The sequence below is a fragment of the Bos indicus x Bos taurus genome, chromosome 10 (genome assembly GCF_003369695.1).
Source record: "Bos indicus x Bos taurus breed Angus x Brahman F1 hybrid chromosome 10, Bos_hybrid_MaternalHap_v2.0, whole genome shotgun sequence".
NCBI lineage: Eukaryota > Metazoa > Chordata > Mammalia > Artiodactyla > Bovidae > Bos > Bos indicus x Bos taurus.
In genome coordinates, this window is record NC_040085.1 from 102,067,611 (window position 1) to 102,090,818 (window position 23,208).

The 23,208-nt window shown below is 51.6% G+C and overlaps 1 protein-coding gene across 5 annotated transcripts in view; it reads right to left on the reverse strand.

Moving 5' to 3' along the window:
* The window catches only part of TTC7B (tetratricopeptide repeat domain 7B), a 275,364-nt gene that overhangs the window by 36,495 nt on the left and 215,661 nt on the right, over positions 1-23,208 (reverse strand). For 2 of the 5 annotated variants that reach the window (XM_027552726.1, XM_027552729.1), the window contains exons 16-18: positions 21,350-21,466; positions 13,515-13,612; positions 6,869-6,919 (exon numbers count right to left, since the gene is read on the reverse strand). In XM_027552726.1, coding sequence (XP_027408527.1) covers positions 6,869-6,919; positions 13,515-13,612; positions 21,350-21,466 — 266 coding nt within the window. Of the gene's footprint in view, positions 1-6,868; positions 6,920-9,451; positions 9,614-13,514; positions 13,613-21,349; positions 21,467-23,208 lie in introns of all 5 variants that reach the window. The other 3 variants (XM_027552728.1, XM_027552730.1, XM_027552725.1) reach the window with 2 other exon arrangements.

A 23,208-nucleotide genomic window follows, 5' to 3' on the forward strand; every position in this document is an offset into this window, starting at 1 on the left:
TCTTGTTCTTTAGGACAGAGGTTCTCAGAGCCCTTTTATCTCAGAATCCCTTTGGACTCTGCGAAGTCATTTTCTTTAATTAATTAATTTGGCTGCACCAGGTCTCAGCCAAGGCATATGGGATCTAGTTCCCTGACTGGGGATCAAAACTGGGCCCTCTGTATCAGGAGTGTGGTGTCTTAGCCACTGGATCACTAGGGAAGTCCCTCTGCAAAGTTATTGCAAGGCCCCTCAAGAGATCTTGTTTACATGGGTTAGGGACTGAAATCAAAAATGAAATCAAAACTGAGAAATGCTTAAAATGTTTCATTTTTTAAAAAGAAAAATAATAAACCACTGCTCTAGAAAAATTCTACACATTTTCTACTAGATTCTCAGACTCCTTGGCTACAAGGATTTGTGACTTTTAGACAAAGGGCTAATTTTGCTTTTCAGATGATCTGTTTGGTTCACAAACCAACTTCTCAGAAACAACGTCAAAGTTCCTTCTCTTTGTGATATCTATACACAACTGGGGCTGCCCTGGTGGTTCAGGCGGTGAAGCGTCTGCCTGAATGAGCCGGGTTTCATCCCTGGGTCAGGAAGAAGATCCCCTGGAGAAGGAAATGACAACTCCCTCCAGTACTCTTGCCTGGAGAATCCCATGGACGGAGGAGCCTGGCGGGCTACAGTCCATGGGGTTGCAAAGAGTCGAACACGACTGAGTGACTTCACTCACTCACATACACAACTAAATTCATTTATTCTTCACATACTCATGTTTCACTGTGAAGAAGGTCTGGCAAATGATGATGCCGGCAGTGGTGATTATCAGTTTTAGTGAACTAGTTTTGATTATCATTTTTGATTATCAGTTTTAGAGGCCTGTTCCAGGCACTCTGGTTTGCATTTTATGTATATTGCTTCATTTAATCTTTAAACAATTCTCTGAGGCAGGTAACACTGTTACCTGCATTGTTTAGACGACAAAATTGAGATTTAGTGAGTAAGTTACCCAAATGCATATAGCCAGCAGGTGACTCAGACACTAGTCTAACTGCAAATCGAGCGTCTAAATCCAGCTCTGATACCACCTCCTTTAGGAAGGCTGCCGTGAGCCTTTGGATCCTCCTCCCTACCATTCTCAGGCAAAACGTTAGACCTCAGGACCTCAGTGCCCCATATCCTCCTGTGGTCATGGTGATCCCTGTACAGACCACACTGTTTTACGTTAACGTTAACCTAACTGTCTCTCTTATGAGACTGGGTGGTTCTGGAAGACAGGAGTCATGTCCTCCATTTAGGTATTTTGAAAGTGAAGTGAAAGTCACTCAGTCGTGTCCGATTCTTTGCAACCCCAGTCCATGGGATTCTCCAGGCCAGAATACTGGAGTATTCTGCCTTTCCCTTTCCCTTCTGCAGGGGATCTTCCCAACCCAGGGGTGGAACGCAGGTCTCCCACGTTACAGGCAGATTCTTCACCAGCTGAGCCTCCAGGGAAGCCCGCTAGGTACTTTAGGGGCTAAGAATGCCAGGCCCTGAAATGTGCTTGGTAAATGCTCATGGAACGAACGAATGAATGAGTGAATGAGCACTGCCAACAGACTTGTCACTGTATGACATCTGCAAGAGAGTGGCCCCCTTCGAGGGAACCACGGCTCGGTGCCCTACCCTCCTTCCCTAACCGCCCAGGGGCCAGAACCTTCCCCGGCTCAAAGGGCTCCTCCCAACCACTGGCACTAAGGCTGACCGTGGTGCACATGAATTAACACTGCTCTTACCTAGGGGCTCCCCAGCTCCAGTGTAACTAACCCCCTTACAAAGGGAGGGTGACTGAGGTTCATCAGAAACAACTGTTTCCTTCCTACATGATCCCTTTTCACACACGTCTCACGGGGCAGACACCCTTCAGGTTCTGAGGGAGGGGTGGGTATTTGAGCATTCAATATTTATTAACAAGAGCAGGTGATTTACAATAATGATAAAAATACTTAATAGCTAATGTCTATAGGGCTTCCCTTGTGGCTCAGCTGGTAAAGAATCCGCCTGCAATGCAGGAGACCTGGATCCAGTTCCCGGGTTGGGAATATCCCCTGGAGAAGGGAATGGTGACCCAATCCAGTATTCTGGCCTGTAGAATTCTATGGACTCTATAGTCCATGGGGTCGCAAAGAGTTGGATATGACTGAGCGACTTGAACTTTCACTTTCACTCTTCCTAGCAATAGTGCAAATATATCAAACTCTCTCACTGGGTTAGAATTTGGAGGAAGAAAGGGCTAAGCATCACTATGAATTAGAATAGATAAATCTGATTACAAAAAATAATCAAAACAAACTGCGTCTTACTGTTGCATAGACTGAAATGGTAAGTGCCAAGATAGATTTTGATTTACATAGGTAAACTAGAAATGCTAGTCCTGACCAACCTATTTTTAAAGCAACCCTTTTCTTTCTCATGAAGGCAAATGTATTCTTACAGCGTGCATGGGGGTTAAGAGGATTATCCCTCCAAGGGAAATGGACAAACTGAGGCTTGAGAAAGGAATCAGAGTGGGAACAGAAGGCATATTTCTAATTTGAAATCCAAGACTCTGGAGGAATAAGCTTCCAGATAATCAGGTTTGATAGGTGAGCCAGGGGACGTGTCTGGCCGCTGAGCATCTCCTATTTATCACATTAATTCGAGAAGTGCTTATCCCTGTTGGAACCCTCAGGGCCGAGCAGCCACCAAGTCCCTCAGTCACAGGGTGCAGGGGCTCTGAAAAGCCACCGTGAAACCAACTGAACCGACAGCTGACGTGGGCAGGTGACAGCGGACCCTGAAACCTGGCCTAGGTTCTGTGTCCATGGGGCAACGATGTCCTGGAGCTGAATTTCATCCCACCTAGATGCCCAAGAGAAAATGCTGCTTTGGACATCTGATACGTCGGCAAAGCACTGCTTGAAGAACTATTCTGATCCCCACCTCCAGGGTCTTTATCTGAGTCCCCGCTTAGGACGACCATCTGGGTGGGGTGTGGAAGGGTACTGCTGATAGAGAGCCTGGGCCGAGGGGCCAGGAGCCAGGGCCCCTGACCTCAGGAAGCAGAATGCAGGCTCCGCATCCCCTGGAGGATTCCTACCCCCATTCCTATCATCTCCTGAAGCCCATAGAGAAACTCTGCTAGAAGCAGGACACGGGGTCCAGCCAGCTCACACTGCCTGCTGCTGTCTTTCCAAATCCTCTCCTTGGCTCACTACACCTGTGGTCAGTTTCACACAGGCCTCAGACACGGACCCTAGTTCAATACTTGAAGTTCATCAGGCAAAGGAATCTCAGAGCCCGTAACGCTGTTAAGCAAAAGGCAGTAAACTTCACAGCCAGGCTGTGTTCGGTCACCTGTATTTTCACAAGCAGGGTCACTGACTGCTGGCGTGTTTTTATACTCCAGTGGCCCTCTCGACTCTTCTGGTGGTGGTACCTAAGCCGCTGTGGTTTGAACGATGTCCACCTTCCCTCTCCCCTCCCATCCTCACAGCGTGTAGAGGAGGAACAGGTCAAAGGTGCAACCCTGCCGACTTGGTGAGCATTACAGCCCAGGAACAACTGACATCTGTGCTACTGAAGTGCGAAAAAGAACAAAAAACCCCTCTGCCGAAGAGCTAAGGACCCATGTCTAAGTGTTCGCGCGGGGTTCAGGCTGCCCTCTGCTTCCAGCCCTGGAGCGCTAGCTCGGTCTGCGCGTGAACGCGGGGAGCGCGGGGCGCGTGGCTGCACCGGCTCCGGCCTCGCTCCTCGTCACCCGCGTCCCATCTGCCCCGCGCAGCCTCGCAGGCACCCGCCCTCTGGCGCTGCTCTGAGAGGAGCCCGTGTGTGCAGGAATTACCCACTGCCCAGAGCTCTCTGCACGTGTTTTCCCTCGGTCCTGAATTGACTCAGTGCTACCTGCTGGCAGAGTTCACTCAGCTTCCGGTTCTTCGAAGCTGTGCCCCTCCCCCAACAATGAAATTTAAAAAAAAAAAAAAGCAGCTTCACTTCTCAAAGGCCCCGCGCACTGAACGGTGATCTGAACGACTAAGCATTCCGCCAGACAGCTGGGCTTGAAACCTTCCATCTTTAACAGGAGAAGGATGCCTGTTTCTCAAGAGGAGGCTTGAGCGCTGATGAGAAGTGGTCCAGCGACCTCCTCGCACCGGGTCCCTGCGCTCTGAGAGCCTCAGCGGCCCGGGCCTGAGCAGCCGGTGAGGAAGGGGAGGACAGGGCCCCACCTGTCCCTGCAGCGCTCAGTCAGGCGCATGTTCTCTGAATCCTTAAAAAACACGGACCATTTTCCCTCCACGCCCACCCCTCAGCCCCGGGTTAGGACAATCCCCATCTCCACTGGGGGTGGTCCTGCCTCTGATTTGGGGGGTGGGCTCCTCACACGGGGCTGTCAAGGGTCTCCCTTCCGCATTCTGGCCCCTGGAGGGCTGCCCGCTCCCCTCGAGTCGGGGAGCTGGGGTGCGCCCCAGCAGAGCGGCCTTGGGGGCCACTGTGGTTCCATCCGCCTCCCGCCCACTGTGAGGCCTGCTTGTGGGCTCCGAGGATCGGGAACTTCGGGGGCTATTCTCGTAGCTACTTTCCTTGTTCCCTGTGCGAAAAGGAGACTAAGATAGCCAAGTACATCTGGACAAAACAACCCCCCAGTCCCAAGACGAGGTCACGACTCCCAATGACTTTCACAGAGTATCAAGCACAGCTCAGACCTGATGGGACGTGCTTTCCTCCGGAAAGGGGTGGTCCTTTCCAGGGAAAGCGTCGGGAAGGACCCCGGAGGCAGGGGCATGCGCGGCGGCCAGCGTGCTCCGGGGCTGTTGGCGGGGCGCTCAGCAGGCATGCGGGGGGCCGGCCGTCGGAGGGAGCTCGGGAGCCGGCTGCGGGGCGGGAGGCAGTACCTTCTGGAGGACTACACGGGGAGGCTCCCCACCTGCCCCAACCCCACCGCTGCACAGTCCTGAGCCCGCCACTCTGCACCGAAGCGCCCACCCCTGGGGAAAGCGGCTTGTGCGGATGCGGCCCGGGGAGGAGGCTCCCGGCTTGGGCCGCGGCCTCACTCCCGGACACACACGCCCGGCGTTAGCCCGAGGGCTGCATTACTGACCTGTCCACCTCCTGAACTGCCATTCAACCTCGTTTAGGGAGAGACATCCTAGAACTATCTAAGTGAACGTGCGGCAGTGTCCAGTGTTTGTCGCTCAGTCGTGTCCGACCCTTTGTGACCCTGTGGACTGTAGCCTCTGTCGTGGGATTCTCCAAACAGGAACCCTGGGGTGGGTTGACGTGCCCTCCTCCAGGGGATGTTTCTAACCCAGGGATGGAACCTGAGACCCCCACGTTGCAAGTAGATTCTTTACCATCTGAACTCCCAGGGAAGCCCGAACTACTTTTTTAAGAGAATTAATTTTAATGAAAAAAGAGCAAGAACATTTACACTTCAGTTGCCACCCCTCAAAAGCAGTGGGGCCATCATTAGAGTGACCTTTTCATATATAGATTAAAAAGGGACTTTTTTCTGTTAGGCAGAGGCAGAAGGTACAGTCAGTCACCACCTCACCGACTTGGTCACTTCCTGATCCTGACGGATGTTTTTAAGTCAGAAAACGCAAGGTCAATAATAAAACGCTCACCACCTCGGCCTTGTATCTCACCTTGCTTCATTTGAGCGGGGTGTGTTTTCCTTAGTATCATTCTCTTCTCTGGGCTCCTAAAGAGAGCAGCACTTTCACCAGAATCGGTGAAATAAAATGAAGCTGGGAACACGAGCCGGCACATTCTCGGAGAGGAGGGTAGGACATCCACCCAGGTCTCCCTCCAGAATGACGACCGCTGAGGTAGGTGCACGGGGGCGCCTGGGCTCCTCAGCTCAGGAGTGAGGGCGCCGTGGGGGGCGGCCTGGCGGCTACGTTCCAGGCCAGCTCTCCCCGCCTGGCCGGTCACTGCCCTCAGGGAGCCACAGGGGCTGGTAGAGGCTTAAAATCAGGATCAGCTCCTGGTAAACCACAAAAGCGTGTGTGAACAGCGTGCTCAAGTCGCTTCAGCTGTGTCTGACTGCGCAACCCCATGGACTGTAGCCTGCCAGGCTCCTCTGTCCAGGCAGGAATACTGGAGTGGTCTGCCATTTCCTTCTCCAGGGGATCTTCCCGACCCAGCGACCGAATTGGTGTCTCTCGTGTCTCCTGCATTGGCAGGCGGCTTCTTTACCACTAGTGCCACGTGGGAAGCCCAGGTGTGTGAACAGAGTAACAAGCAAATTTAGATCCTCACAGGTGAGGAATCCAAGGCCAGGAAGGTTAAATGGGTTGCGTGGGCCCCTCTGCAGAACTGCCCGCGGAACCCAGGTTCCCCTGGCCTTCCAGAGACTTCGGGCTGTTTTTATCGAAAGGGTTAACACCTCTGTATGAATACGTCAAGCCTCATTTTACCGTATGGAAAGGGAATCGCTTTTTCTGTGTACTAATAAGGGTTGAACCAGAAAGGAATTTTGAGATTCAACTAGCTCCCTCTACCCCAAATCCACAGATGACCCTCACTGGGAAGCCTAGATGTCTCACACTTTTGATCAGTCGCCGAGGGGCTGCTGACACCCCCACCGCACTCGTTCCCTTGGGCATTTTTCCTGCAATGCCTCCTTCTGTAGTCCTTTCCAGACAAGTGCTGCCTCCTCCGTATTTAAACCCAAGCTGCATGAGGAAGCGTTAGAATCTCGAGCGAGCTGGGCCCCACGAGGGGTGAGCAAGCGGGTGGCAGCTTAGGGTCCAGGCCATCCGAACACTCCCAGGAATCGACAGCCACAGCACACACTGCGCGGTGGAGGGTAGCGTGATTCTGGAGACCCTCGGAAAAGTTAATAGATCGGTAAACTACTTACTAACTGAAAAAAGGGAGGGAAAACCATGAAAGTATACTTCTGGAGAGTTGCCTTGGAACAACAAATCAAACCAAAAATTAAAACCAAGAAACAAACATTTGAAAAATCAAAATTAAGGCTAAAAAAGCAAATGGAATTCTCATAACCTTCCAACTGTAAGTCCGGTTGTCTGGGATCAGATTTCAATTCAAGAGTGACATATGTTTTTCCACTAACAATGGTTTTTTTTTTTTTTTTTTTAAAGCAAAGGAAGGCCAACTGGGCATTCCCCTCCGTGTTTAAATGTTCACTCAGCACGTGAAAGCTGACCAATTCATGGACTGTTTTGTTTCCAGGGCAGGAAATTCCAAAGGGAAGGGAAAAATAAACAAGCAATTTCCAGATCTTTCCACACATTAAGCCTCTTCATGATTACAGCAGTTGTAGGGTTGGGCTAGTGTTCGATCCTGTGAAGTCAAAGGATTGGGGGCAGGGTAGGATTCAGGGAGCTTTAGGTCTAGGCTATCTGTTCTAGGGGAAAGAGCTGCATTCAGATTTACTATAATTTTAATCAATAAATTTCACCTTCGCTAGGCACGTGCACGTGTGGCATGTTTCCTTCTCCAGCCCAACGCTGTGCTTGTGGCTGGGAGGCAAGGTCCTCGGGCGCGACAGCCTTAGAACACCTGGTGACCGGCCAGGGGCTCCCTCAGGACGGAAGGTGACTCAGAGCTTTGTGAAGAATAAACAGCCGAGGCTGCTTGGCGCACAGCATGTTCAGCAGAAAGCCCAGTGGGTGCGCGCTGCCCTACCCATTTGCTAATTAGTCTGATATCAGGTGTCCCACCAGAAGAGGCTGGACCTCAGTCCTCAGAGGTTTAAAGGGACACAGGGCTGCTTGGGATGCAACGAGGTAAATACTGGTGGGTGTGGAGGTAGGTGGCTTTGTTACGCAAACAAGAAGGGAAGGGGCAGTGGGAGTATCTAACATCATTCTAGAATAGTTTTTCTTGTTATCGTTCAGCCACTCAGTCGTATCTGACTCTTTGTGACCCCGTGGACTGCAGCCTGCTAGGCTCCTCTGTCCATGGGATTTTCCTGGTGAGAATACTGGAGTGGGTTGCCATTTCCTCCTCCAGGGGATCGTCACCACCCAGGGACTGAACCCACGTTTCTTGCGCTGGCAGGCGGATTCTTTACAACTGAGCCTCCTGGATCAGTAAGATTCCATTTCAAGAACCCCAGCCTCAAGCTGGGCAAAAGTCAATGTAAAAAACCATCTTTCTGGAAAAACCAGAACAGAAAAAAAGCCAAAGTTGGCAACCGCTCCTAGTCATTGTATTAAGGGAAAATGTCTATTTTAAGAAGTAGATTAAAAACAACGTAAGCAGTTTATAAACATTATCTTCATCTTCCATTTTGTAAAAGTGGGATTGTCATTGAGACTGAGTTCAGAACAGTTACTATGCAGATAAGTAAGGTCAGAGTGTTTCTTGGTTTAAATTATTTATTTTAGATGACAGTCTCCTTTCTGTGTGTGTGTGTGCACACGTGAGTGAGTCTAACGTAGCAGGTCACCATCAGAAATATGAGCACATTCGGGAGAGTAGTTCTTTATATGCTGAGCTTTTGTGCAGCATATAACAGCGTTTGGACCAAAGATGAACCCTTATAAAACATGGGTATAGAGATTAAATTTTCTGGCTATGTTGCAGGTAAAGTCAGCATTAAATAAATGAGTGGAAGAACAAGGGTGGATCTCCTGGTGAGACTCACATTTAGGGGCCATTTAAGGACTTTATCAACCAGTGTCTCATTTTAATACAGGGATCTTTTTTTTTTTTAATTGACAGGACCCAAAACAGACTTTCAAACGTCCCTATTATTTAAAAGCAAGATTAGATTGAAACACTGTTCAATTTCCCTGCCTAGATTCATGACACAAGCCCTCCATTTTCTTTCCCTGCAAATGGAAAGCAATTTATAGTCTTAACAACCACTGTCACGGGAATCATGAGAAGGTATTTCATACACGCATATTCTTGAGCCCCAGCTCAGGCCTCCTGAATCGTAAACTCTGGGGCTCGGACCCAGGGGATCTGCAGTTTTCAAAGCTCTCTGTGTGACTGTAACACACCATAAGCTCTGAGAATCACATATTTAAAAGGCAGATGACTGATATTTTTAGATACGACCTTGCTTATGAAATACTTGTTGAATTCATTTCTAAATTGAAAATCAGAAATAATTAGGAATGTTCTAAATTGTCTTTTTTAAGAAAATAGGATCTTTATGCATTGATATCAAGTCCAGGAAATCATAGGAGTGCCCAAGAGCCAGAGGCAATGTTCTAGAAAAGCTTCTATTGATTCTGCTCAAGACAGGTTTCCTCTGCTTTTCGGAGGGGAGGGCGGAGCTCGGCAACATTGTCTCCTGCCCCAGGCAGCATCTGGGTTTTCAGACTAGCAAGTTTTGCTGTCACTTGGGTTTGATGGCGTTTGCTACCCAGCTTATCAGTTAGGAAGATTATCAGAAAATAAAACATCAGGCAAATGAAGCAGGTCTAACAAGAAAGGAAAAAAAACGAACATAAACCATGTTTACACAGAGAGGGTTCCTGGCGGGGCCCCGGGTCACTGACGGAACGTGCAGCCGGGGGCCACACAAAGGTTTCGGGTTTGGGATGAGAAGGAAGATGAGGAGACAGAAACAGGTGGAGAGGAGACTCGGTTCTTGGAAGAGAAGAGGAGGAGGAGGAGTCTGACACTAAAAGAGTGAAAGAGAAAAAAAAGGATAAAGGCAAAAAAAACTTTAGAAACACAAAGGAAAAAAAATAAGCTAGCTTTTAATATACTCACATAAGCTGCAAAGAAAATGAGGTCATGTAACACAGTCATTCCTCTACTTGACAACAGAACACAAGTACTTTTCGAAGAAAACAAATTTGCTGTTTTCACTGGTTATTAATTGTTCTGCAACCACACCATGGAACAGGAATAACTCAGGTTTACCTGGGCACAGATCCAGCAGTATGGTCCACTGAAAATAATACGTCTTTAACCTATAGTATCCGCAACACTCTAGAGGGAAAGAAACTACTTGCTTTTCAATGAAAGGATTAGAACTTGACTTTTCCTTGATTTGTTTTTTTACGAGAAGCACTTATATAAAATTTACTTGAGAACTAAGGTTTTCCTAGATGCAGCTGTTGAGGGGCAGCCACGGGCCAGCATCGCGGCAGTGGCGTGTGAGCACGCCAGGCTGGGCCACGGCCGTCTTCGGCTGGAGAGACACACCACGCCGTGGGAGGACCACCACCGCGACGATTAAAAACATTCCTGGACAAACGGGGCAAACTTTCAAGGTGAAAGAATCGTTTTACTTTGGATAGGTGTCTGGTAATATCCACCAATGACTAAAGATAAATCCCCTTACTCCACATCCTGTTTTGAAGGCAAAAGGAAGAAAAAAAAATTTTTTTTCCATCCTCTATTTAAGGAACTAACTTATTCCAAAGAAAAAACAATGACTCATAGCTTCAAAGTTGAAAGACGGTCGTTGGATTCGAGTCTCTTTTGATGGCTAGGACCTACTGGACGACAGAGGTGGGGGTGGGGAGAGAAGGGGACTGAGAGGGATATTAGAAGGGAAAGCAGATTCTTTACGGGTTGTTTTCCACTCTGCCACTCCCGTTTAATAAAACCAACGTCCACTCTCTGGCTACAGTGGGCTTGGCGAGTCCGAGGCCTCTAGCCTTGGGCTCCCCTCGTGTTCCAGTTCAGATCCGCATCTGGACAATTGCAGGGGTGGGAAGCGGACCTCCCGGTTAGTTACCCGCCTTTCAAAATGAACACCACCGACCCTGTACTTCATCATGACCCAGATGTATAATGAGGGTTCCTTGGCTAGATTTTTAAAGAACTCTTATCTGTTTGACACATACATTGAAATTTTAACAGGCAAAATATGATATCTGAGATCTGCCTCAAAATACCTTACAAAAACTAAGTGTTGGACAGCAGAGATAAAGGAAAAAAAAAAGGAATTGTTGGAGGCTAGTGGTAGGTACATGGGGACTCATGGCATTAGTATCTCTATTTTGGAATATTTGAAGTTTTTCCACAATAGAAAATTAAAAAATAATAATAAAAGGGAAATAAATTTTAGCTCTGGCAAACAAAAAGGACAATCCAAGGGGGGCTGTGGCTTCGAGAAGGGGTCTCCTGCGCCGCGGTGACAGGGTGGGCCGTGTCGTGACCGCGGGAGGTCGCCTCTGTGCCAGGCACACGTCTTCATCCGCTGTGCTCCTGGCAGAGGCCTGGGTCCTTCAGGGAATTTAGAAAAGCCACTGACTGTGGGGCTGTAAAAAGCCCCAGGACGTTCTCTGCTGACGAAGGCAAGGGGGGTGCGTGAAGGGACCCCCACGGGGGCCGAGCAGCCCAGACACAGTCTGCTATTTCAAGTCAAGGGATGTGGGAAATAAGATCTAAGCTTATTTGCATGGAAGGGAAAACCAAAAGCTAATAAAAACAGTTATCTTTAGGAAAAGGCGAGGGAGAAGGGCAGGGAGGAAGCAGAACTTAAGCTAAATCCGTGGGTCATTCTGGAGACAGGGGTCCTGGAACTGCCCACGGGCTCAGCTGTACAAAACTGCCCGTTATTCATCACGACGGAGGCACCTTTTCCATTTATAGGAGCGTCTGTCAGGCTTTTTAAGTCTCTCGGATTTAAAGGATCATCTCAGAAGGTTCTGCCATCATTTACGACCAGTCTGCCGCTGGTAAGGTCTGCTAACATGGCCTTCTGCTTTTCCGGCTCCCTAGCCTCCTGGTAAGTACCGGTGGTGGTGAAACCAACGACATGGGGCTCCCGGGCAGGGCGGGTGAGAAGGGTCCTGGAGGGGCTCGTGTGGCAAGTACAACCACAGCACAATACCACGGTCACTGGCCAGCACCTGGGAGCCTGTGCCCCGGCCGCGTGGACCCCACCCCGGCTCAGGATTCAGGGACAGCGGTGCCCACTATGCACAAGGGCGGCCACCCACGCTGGGCACGAGACACACCTCACCTGGATGCTGTGGCACCTGAGGTTTCCTCTGCGGAGGGAGCCTCCTGAGGGCTCAGGGCGGTGGGGGGGATGTTCCTGGGGCAACGGGGAGAACGAACCCCAAGGGCCTCGCTCATTTTCTCCTGCCTGTTTGCACTGTGATGTAGATGAAAGTTTGGGGACCTCGGGGCAAATGAAGACCCCGACCAGCTGGAAGGACAGGGCGTCTGACTTCATACCAGGGTCCTCACAGGGTCCTGGGGGAGGAGGCCCCGGGCGGCAGCTGCGAGGAACTGGTGAGCATCACCTCCCTGTCTTCTCTCCCCGGAGGTCCAAGCATCACCTCGCGGGGGCTAAGAGCCTGACCTTCCCTTTTCTGCAGTGAAGGGTCACGCACGTCCCTCCAGTGGGACTGGACCGTGAGCAGAGCCCAGCTCAGGGTCGGCCTGGTTCACATCTAAGCCCGCCAGTGGCTGGCCCTCAGTCCGGGGCCCAGGCCGCTGTAAGGCCGAGGAGTCCCTGTGGCCCTCCCAGCCTGCACTTGGAGCGGCGGCTGGTAAACGGCACTGACTGAAATTCACGCTGCTGCCAGCGCTCTCCTGACCGGGGAGCCCCAAGGCCCTCCGGTCGGGCCTCCTGAGCCGACTTGAGGTCTGGAAAAGGGGGCCTAGCGGGGCAAGGCGGGCAGCTGGGAGAACAGCTCAGGCAAGGACTGTGCCCGGCTCCCGTCCCCGGGGAGAGGCTCTCCAGGGTGACTCCCCGCGCTGGGTTCAGGGATGCTCTCCAGCTCTTCGGAGGGGTTGTGTCTGGACCCAGGACCGGGAGGCTCCTCTCGTGAGGGCAACCCCCAGGGGGCTGGGGGCGCCCAGAGGTGGTCTAAGCCAGACACAGAGTGCCATGCGGGTGGCGGGGAGGCAGCAAACCTGCTCCCAACGACACTCGGGGACTGCCTCAGGCTCACAGCTGGGCACGTCTTAATAGTCCCTGGGTCCGTTGAGTCCTCCAAACGGCCCCCTGAGATGTCGGTATTCCTATCAGAAATTACTCGTTTGCACTTCTGGAGATGATAGCGGTATCTCTACCCACCCTCTACTTAGGCAACTGTAGAAACACAGATGCGAACTGACGTGCTAATGTCTGCAGAGAGGCAGGAAGTGCGCAGGCCTCCTCTCGGGGTCAGTGGACTCCGAGGCTCAGAACCCACTGCCCCCTCTCGGTGGGTGGGTGGGTGTGTGTTCGTGGGTGCCACGGATGAGACACCGAAACCTTGATTTCAGCAAGTCTGAAATCTAAAGAGACACAAAGAAACACAAAAGCCAAGGGACGCTTGAAGGGGATGGGAAGAGTCTAATTTTAGTTTCGAATTTTTGGCTCCAAGAGCAAGGGGAAAAACAGAAAGATTTCAAAGAATTGTGTTGGCAAGGAATAGGACGGCCCCCACCATGAACCCAGACTCGAAAAAGACCCTGGGGAAAAGGCCCGTCAGGCGGGAGATGAGCCCGTTTCCCTGGCGATGCCTTCCGGCCCTGGGCCCCGGGGTCTCCACCCCACGGGCCCGGGGGCCGGGCCCCACCCCGCTCCGGCTAACACAGTTTCAGCCCCGCTGCCCTTTTGGTCTCACCTGTCTCGGGGTCGCTGAAGTCTGGCAAAGTAATTGTATTAAGCTGTCGTCTGTCAGCAATGGTTCTATCTAAGAGGCTGCTCCCACGTCCAGAATCACTGCAAAACACAGCTGCAAAGGTCAGTCATTGGAAGGGCGGGCGGGGGAAGGAAAGAGAAGCACCCGATCCCCACGCCTGCACTGTGTTTCTGACGTTCTTGGGCACCTTGTCACCTGTCACCACGCGTCCAGCTTTCCCTGGGCCAGCTTCCTTTCAGCATCCGTATCCCCGGCGTGGCTCAAACCGCACCTGCGGGCCCGAGCTATGCGGGAAATGGAAACGTGGAGCCAGCGTCTCCACCCCCGCGGGGGCACACTGCTGGGCGCCAGGCTCGCTGGGGCCGTGAGCGTGCCATCCTCCCGTTGCCTCCCGGAACCCGCGATCAGCACCCATGCTTCCAGCCGGTGGCGGCCCAGAAAGATCACCCGGGGCATCTCGGTAAACCGCTGAGGCCTGGGTTCTGCCCGACCCAACAGACCAGAAGTGCTGGTGTTTAAAGCTCCCCCTTTGGTTCCAATGCGGAGCCGAATTCAAGAACCACTGGGCCCTACTTTTCAAAGTCTGATCACAGCCACGGCCTCCTTTGGGTCCCGAGAACAAGCCTTTACCATCATGATGCGGTCGAGACCTCTATCTAATGAACGAGGGAGAGGCTGTGTGAGGCTGCACACGGGAAGGGGGGCTGGCAGAGAGCCCCGGCCAGCGCTCCTGAGCAGGAGACAGCCTTAGGGAGGGCACCTCGGGTCCTGCCAGCAGCCTCCCCACTGGCACCCCCAGCCAGTGTCCCGCACCGAGCCCCGCAGGCTGCTCCTGCAGAACGGGACTGGCCACTCCTCAGGTGAGTTACGGGAGACCACACAGGCCATTCATTCACAGATTTTAACTCACACTGCTCCCCCCTCTAATTGCAGAAGGCTGTAAGCAAAAAAATGAAAACAACCGCCTTCTTCTTTTTCCTCCATCACGATGTTCCATCAAAGACGCATATTTGTCTCTTGAGGTTTGAGTCTAATGCTTTTCTTTCAATCCTTTTTTTTAATCTGGGGGCTCTACGGATGATTTTTTAGTTGTTGTTGTCAAGAAATTCAACTTCTACAATAAAGGGACACGATTTCCTTCCTCTCTGCAGCTGTTGCTAAAAGTGGTACAAACAAGATTTGCTATGAAACTTAATATGGTTTGCAGGCTGTAATTTCCACGTCCAGTGATGTAGTTAGAGAAATCCACAGGAAACAGAAGGAAACTTGCTTCAGTACAGACTGTCAGCCTATACTTATGACATCACTGGATACATGCTTTTTGGAAACTATTCTATTAGTTATTTCCATGTCTGAGAAACAATAAATGTCTCTGAGCAGAAGACAGCATGAAAGTCTGTGCAAATTTGCATGAATCACATTACCAGCTGAATGTTTCTAGCATTGTTCTGTTCAGGTATGTATTTTTAATACAAATATTACAAAAATACTATAAAATTTGACAAAGGGTTAATCATCTGAATGTTGCAATAGGTCCCCACCTAGGAGTTTTGGGAAGATATGTTCCCAAAATATAGTGATATTTTTCATCACCTTGGGGATTCCAGGACACACAGTGAGGTGCTGGAATTGCAGAGGAAGGATGTGCCTAGGTTTTCAGAGAACTGGACCTTGGTAAGAGGGTGGGACTGTCCGTTCCAGGCTTCCCACCGCACCAAGCTTCAGGGCACAGGGCTGGCTGCTGCGTGCCATGTTGCGTCCCGGAACCCAGCCGGGCCAGGAGTCTGGGCTCCTTCCTACATCTGTCCCTGATGGTAGGTCACTCTGAGCAAGGCCACTTCCTGTGTGCTTCAGTGACTTCCCTGTGAGATGAGGATGAAGATTGTCTTCCCACATACGAATGAGTCAGGCTGAACTGAGGTCATGCAGACAGAGCATTCAGAAGGGTTACAACTCCTGGGCACACACCCCGAGGGGTCCTTATAAGTACTACATGAGGGCAGGCGTGGGGAAGCTGAGTTAAGGACCTCTGACCCCAGGTGCCAGACACCCCAGGTGTCTTAGTTGGGCTAAGACAAAATCTTGACTTACGAAGATCACCCAGTAAGGACACAGGACCTGTTGACCTGTTTCTCTCCCGCCAGCTGAGAAACTATGTACGGTGTGTCCCTTCCTTTACCTCCACGGTATTTAAGCAGCAGTAACTAGTCTGAAAGAGACGCTTTTGTTTCCACCCTGACTCAGTGACTGAGAATCCCGCTGGATGCTTTAAGCAGGTTTCAGTTCTTGGCTTACATGCTGCAGACTCTGCCTTCACCGTGATCCACAGGAGGAGGGAGAAGGGGCTGGGGAGGCCTGGCCGGCCCTGGAGGTTGCTTAGTGCTCTCACTCTGGCCTGTCCCCCCGTGAGCCCTCCTCTCTCTGGGACACATCTGCTTGGGCTCCTCTACAGACCACCTCCCCTGAGAGCCCCATCACCTCCGCTCCTCTCTGGTTTGCTTTTAGGTGCCAGGACCCCTTTTCAAGGAGGCTGGCAGGAAGGAAGGGAAAACCATTCCCAGCGATGGTGTCAGTAGAAGGTTTAGGGAAAGAAAACTGGAAGGAGCCTCAAATCCACTGCCCATGAGCTGCAGAGACCCACACGTGGAGACGTACACGTCCGGTAGCTCCTACTCCCCAAATCAGGACTGAAAATCCAGAGTAAACTCTCCTGATGGTTAAGCTGTTCTGGAAACCGGAAACTTCTCTTGGAAATTCTCTAACAGCAAGAGGAAAGCTGGTGGGGGGCTGGGAGTCGGAGTGCTAGAGTTCATCACAGCTTTGTCGCTTCCTGGCTCTGAGATAGTGCCAGGTGCATGATAAATACTGGATGTGACAGAGGGCCTCAGAGAGGGAGCTGGAGCATTTCCCAGGTGTCTTCAGGCAGGACCACACAAACAAGGCGAGTTCCCTTCACTCCCGAACTCAGCTTTCTCACCAGTAAAAAGGGTCTGACAGAACACAACATCTGCCCGTTTTCTGGGGCTGCTCTGAAGATGCATGAGAGCGCACTGTGCAAAAAGAAAGGCTCCTCCAGAGCACTGGTGACTGTCAGCATTAAGGAGAGGAGGCAAGAACCCACAGAACAACCACACAAAAGAGAGCTTCACGACCCAGACAAGCACCACAGTGTGGTCACTCACCTAGAGCCAGACATCCCAGAATGCGAAGTCAAGTGGGCCTCAGGAAGCAGCACTACGAACAAAGCTAGTGGAGGTGACGGAATTCCAGCTGAGCTATTCCAAATCCTGAAAGATGATGCTGTGAAAGTGCTGCATTCCATATGCCAGCAAATTTGGAAAACTCAGCAGTGGCCACAGGACTGGAAAAGGTCAGTTTTCATTCCAATCCCACAGAAAGGCAATGCCAAAGAATGCTCAAACTACTGCACAATTGCATCCATCTCACATGCTAGTAAAGTAATGCTCAAAATTCTGCAAGCCAGGCTTCAGCAATACATGAACCATGAACTTCCAGATGTTCAAGCTGGTTTTAGAAAAGGCAGAGGAACCAGAGATCAAATTGCCAACATCCGCTGGATCATCGAAAAAGCAAGAAAGTTCCAGAAAAACATCTATTTCTGCTTTATTGACTATGCCAAAGCCTTTGACTGTGTGGATCACAATAACTGTGGAAAATTCTGAAAGAGATGGGAATACCAGACCACCTGACCTGCCTCTTGAGAAACCTATATGCAGGTCAGGAAGCAACAGTTAGAACTGGACATGGAACAACAGACTGGTTCCAAATAGGAAAAGGAGTACGTCAAGGCTGTATATAGTCACCCTGCTTATTTAACTTCTATGCAGAGTACATCATGAGAAATGCTGGACTGGAAGAAGCACAAGCTGGAATCAAGATTGCCGGGAGAAATATCAATAACCTCAGATATGCAGACGACACCACCCTTAGGGCAGAAAGTGAAGAGGAACTAAAAGCCTCTTGATGAAAGTGAAAGAGGAGAGTGTAAAAGTTGGCTTAAAGCTCAACATTCAGAAAACGAAAATCATGGCATCTGGTCCCATCACTTCATGGGAAATAGATGGGGAAACAGTAGAAACAGTGTCAGACTTTATTTTTGGGGCTCCAAAATCAATGCAGATGGTGACTGCAGCCATGAAATTAAAAGACGCTTACTCCTTGGAAGGAAAGTTATGACCAACCTAGATAGCATATTCAAAAGCAGAGACTTGACTTTGCCAGCAAAGGTCCGTCTAGTCAAGGCTATGGTTTTTCCAGTGGTCATGTATAGATGTGAGAGTTGGACTGTGAAGAAAGCAGAGCGCAAAAGAATTGATGCTTTTGAACTGTGGTTTTGGAGAAGACTCTTGAGAGTCCCTTGGACTGCAAGGAGATCCAACCAGTCCATTCTGAAGGAGATCAGCCCTGGGATTTCTTTGGACGGACTGATGCTGAAACTGAAGCTCCAGTACTTTGGCCACCTCATGTGAAGAGTTGACTCATTGGAAAAGAGCCTGATGCTGGGAGGGATTAGGGGCAGGAGGAGAAGGGGACGACAGAGGATGAGATGGCTGGATGGCATCACCGACTCGTTGGACATGAGTTTGGGTGAACTCCAGGAGCTGGTGATGGACAGGGAAGCCTGGCGTGCTGAGATTCATGGGGTCACAAAGAGTCGGACATGACTGAGCGACTGAACTGAACTGAACTGAACTGAATGTGATTGAAATGGGACTTAGGAAGAAAAAGTTTTCTTCCAGTCATGTGACTACATGATGGATGGTCCAAGTGGTGGTGACAAGAGGGAGAGGAGTGGTTAATAAGAAGAAACCAAAGGCAAAGCAGCTGGCTGTCGGCTTAGAGGGCGCACAGGCGGGGGGAGAGCCTTGATGTTCAGCAGACCGGGGTTTGAATCAAAGATGAACTAGTTGTTTAGCTGAGAAAACTAGGGCAAGATCTGTAACCTCACGTAGCTTCACTTTTATTCTCTATAAAATGGAATGAACAGTAGCCGTCTCGCAAGGCTGAGACAGGGCTTGAGAAGAACGTATAAACAGCCTGGCCCGGTGGCATAGAGACGGGGAAGTGCTTCCACGCTGGGAGGCTGCTGGACTGTCTGGCGAGGTTCTGGCCGAAGTCACACGATCTTGAGTGGCCAGGTCAGCACTTGCAAGAACAGCCGGAGCTGTGCGCTTACCCAAGAGAGGAGGCAGACCGTGAGGTGGGTTTCTGTCCCAAAGACAAGCGCAACCTTGCAGGCCTCAGGAAGTCCGCCCAGGTTTCTGCAGTGACCAGCACTTTGCCATGCGCACACCCAGGAGAACGCCCCACACCCTGCGCTCACAGGAGATGTGGCCTGAGCTGGGGGTGTGGCTCTCCCTCAAGCCAGAGTTAAGAGGAGGGGAGGGTTGCAGAGAACACTTGGCGAGGTCCGGGCTCAGTCTGGCCCTGTGATGCCCCGGGGTCCTCCTCTGCGCCCGTGTTCCCTGCTCTGGAACCAGTGCCAGCCCCAGGGGGGGTTTGTAGGGGGTGGGTGCGGGGGGCAGATCCTGAGGGTGAGCAAAGACCTCCCCCCGAGACCCCTGAGACACAGGGGCGCCTGAGCCCCAAGTCAGCGAAGACCTTCTGCAGCCAGAAGCCAGCCTCCTTCGGCCAGGGGGCTTTCTGCTTCCCAGGCAGGGCCGCTTCTCACCCACCTGCTCATGCGCCTCTGGCCTTTTCTAGAACCCTGTGTGACCCGACTGGGGGCTGCCGGGCCCAGAGGGCACTGTCCCTCCCGAGCACCCCCCACCCCCGCACCGTGGCCCTCTCTGTGCCAGGGCCGTGTGCACGGGGAGAGCCACAGGAGAAACGCTTTATTTCTATCCCAGAGAAAATATAGTTAGAAGAGCCACAGGAAGACCTGCCGCCCCTCCCCCGAGGCACCCCCGCCCTCCCGCCCCATCCTCTCTGCCCCCCGCCAGGCTCCACCCTGCACCGCCCTGAAGATCCATGCACACAGCCCAGGCATTTGGTGAAGTATTTTTAAAGAGCTTTCCGATTCTGCTATTTTTTTTTCTCTCCTCACATTCAATATTCTTGGTTGCTATGTGGGAGGAAATGTGGGGAGGTGGGAGAGGTGTGGAGAACGGAGGGAAAATTGGCAACGGAGAGCTGGTGGATTTCTCTCCTCATTTCTCGGGGGCACAGACAAAGGCGTGAGCTCCAGCGGGAAGCAGCCGGCTCCGCGGTGTCGGCTCGTGGCGAAGACCCTCCCCACGCCCTAATCCTGCTGCTGCCGGGAGACCCGGAGGGGGGCTTTGGGGACAGAAATGTGGACGTTTCCCATTGCTGCCTACAGACTGAGAAGGCAGCCTTCTCTAAACATTAGGATGATCTTTATCTCCAGAACACAGCCACAGAAGGGAGGAGGCCAGTCTCTGGGTGTCTTCCCACTGAGGGCAGATGGCTGGGGCGGCCTCCCCGCCTGCACCGGGGGCTCATGGGATGGCCTGGGCTAAGGCCTCTCCTCCTTCACCTTCTCAGCCCTGCTCTGCAGGGTCTAGACCTGACTAACGCTCCCCAGTTACCGACCACCTCTTCCCTGTTCCTGTCACACCAGCGGCTGTGCGCTCCGCCAGCCCTTCGGAGCATGAAGCTTAGCCCGGCTCCCTTTCTCGCTCCCTTGGAGTCGCCCCAGACTCTCCTGATGTCGCCTGGCCCTGGTCTCACCACTGTCCTTGTGGAAGCCCCGCCTGAGCCCACACACCGTCCCCCGGCCTCCCGGGGGCTGGGCCGGACCCCGAACACATCCGTGACTTACACGCTTCAGACTCCTGACTGTTCAGAGTAGAAGGCAGGCTATCCATACATCCTGCTGCGAACCTGAACATATTCTGTGTGAGTGGCTGTCTGAATTCACCTGAATGACCAGGTCCCCTTTTCCTTAAATCACCTCCTTCACAGGTCTGGGCACACTCTGTAATCTAGACATTTGCTGGGAACAACTGCCCAAGACTTGATGCTTTTCGGGGACGTTCTGGGAGAGGACTGGTGGGCTGCCTAGCGGACCTTCCGCACAAAATCTGCCTGTGTGGCATGGGGCCTTGACTGACCGAGGCTGGCCAGGCTGTTTCACAGCTCTGGGGGGCAGAGTTGCCGGCGAAAACCTACCAATTTTGTCTGGTTGAGACACAGTCAGTGTCTTTAGAGAAGGTAACCTCAAGCAATACATTTCATTGTTTTATAGAATATTATTGTTTTTATATTTATTTGCAAATTCATTTCAGCATATCTAGTTTTCAAATTCTTCTTTGAATCAGTCTTAACAGTTTATTGCTTCCTTCATTAGTTAATGAGATAAATAAAACCTTTGATAAATGCTTCCTGTATATTTGAGTCATGATTTTAGCTTCTTGAAAATTACACTTTATCACCCCAATAGCAATTTCCACTCTCCCTGGTAGGATGCAGCCTGTTAGCCACTCAGGTCTTTTAAATATTACCGTGAGAACACCATCTGGAATATATAACTGACTAGTCTATCCACAAATCACTAGCAAGATGGTAAGACTCTTCAAAGGAATTATGTAAATCAGGAGGAGACCGGTTGGAATTGAGCCTAAAGGGCCACTGTGGCGGCAAAAGCATAAGAAACCCATGACTTGGCGGATTCATCAGACGCCAGGAGAAAATGCCCTTAAAGATGGAGCGTGAGGCTCCACCGCGGGGGCCCGGGGTGCACGGGGGTGGAGAGCCCTTCCCGCTAGACGCCGGGCGGGGACGGCGGAGCGGCGGACGCCACGCGATGCCCGCACGACGCATGCCTGGCCTCTTACCTGGGGTTGGTCAGGTTGTAGCAGGATTTCCAGATCTGTAACATGTGCTTACACGTGAGGAGCGCCTCGTCCGGGCCCCGGGAGAGGGACTCCAGCTTCACTTTGGAAAACAGCAGTCTGCGAGGGGAGACAGAGGGGAGGACACAGCTCAGGCCGGAGCCCGGCAGGACGGCACGGGTGGCCAGGAGCTCTGCGGAACCCTGCTGGGGGGCCACAGCGTCCGTTCGGCCTTTCCCTAAGAAATCGGAAGGGACTCTTTGGCCGCCCTACAGGAAGGGGCGTCCAAAGGCTGGACCCGAGGGAAGCGCGGTGGCCAGGGACTCCAGAGCTCGCGGGGCAGGATGCGGCTTTGCCCGACTCTCACTGCCAAGGCGATGTCGGCACAGCGCCGCCATGGGTGGTCAGGTGAAAAGCATCCGATCGGCTAATTTCATTCAGGACAGAGAGATTTTAGGAAGAGGGTGCTTTTAAGAGCACAACCAACTTACCTGCAAAACCTCAAAAATCCATCAAAAGTGAATTTTGATTTATTTACAAAACTCCAGGCGATATGACTCGGTTGATATAAATACCTATCAGTAATTTACACAGTGATTGTCATCGCATGAAGGAGATGACAGCTTGGACCAAGGGCTCATGAAAAGCGGGGCCTGGGTAAGGCCTTCCCCTCTGTGATCTGCTCCAGCCCCGCTCTGAAGGGGCAAGGACTTCACCAAGTCACTCACAATCACTGACTCTCTCTCCCCCTTTTTGGCACTACCCATGGCTCTGCCCAGACTGCCAGGGCACTCAGGGGAGCCTCTTCTCACTTCCCTGGCCTCTCAGAGTTCCTCTGCAGGCACAGTATTTTGATTCCCTCTGGCATCAGCTCCTTGGTCCCTGGGCTCATCGCCATTGTCCTTGTGAAGCCCCAGCCTGAGCCCAGATTCCGTCCTGATGGTCGCACTATCCTCTCACTTTCCCAGCTCTGAGAAATCATACATAAAGAAATCGCATCTAAAAATCATTCCCATTCCCAGCTCAAGAAACTACAGTGATTCCTTACCGCCTGTAATGTTAAGTCAAAATTCCTTATCGAGGCCTTTAAGACTCTGCCCGCAGGCCACTGTATGTCACCGTCCCACCTGGTGCCATGTTTTCCGCCGGACTCTACCCCCACCAGCGTAATTCACTGCAGAGAGCATGCGTGTGCTCAGCCGTGTCTGCTGGTGGACTGTATGCTGCCAGGCTCCTCTCTCCATGGGGTTCTCCAGGCAAGAATACTTGAGTGGGTTGCCATTTCCTCCTCCAAGAGGTCTTTGCAAGCCAGGGATTGAATCCATGTCTCCTGCACTGCTGGCGGGTTCTTTTACTGCTGAGGAAGCTCTATGTAATTCACCGAAGTCTGTGTTTTTATCATAACTCTAAGAGTACTTGCCACGTTCTCAATCTTAATCTCTACTAATCCACGTCTCTCCTTGGTTCCTCCTAAATTCAGCAAAACCCCATCTCATCAAACGAGTCCCCCACGGATACCACTTAATCACACCTTTACCTTTACTCCGTGTGCACCACAGGCGTGCTGAGTCACTCAGTCGCGTCCGACTCTTTGCGACCCCGTGGACTGTAGCCCACCAGGCTCCTCGGTCCATGGGGTTCTCCAGGCAAGAATCCTGGAGTGGTTGCCATCTCCTCCTCCAGGGGATCTTCCCTATCCACGGATCAAACCTGCGTCTCTTGCATCTCCTGCGTTGGCAGGTGGGGTCTTTACCACTAGCGCCACCAGGGAAGTCCTTGTGAGGTGGTGTTTGTTGGTAATAAAAAGAAGACAAAGACAGGGAGGCGCGCCCGCTTGTTAAAGCCTCCTGTGCCCTCGCTCC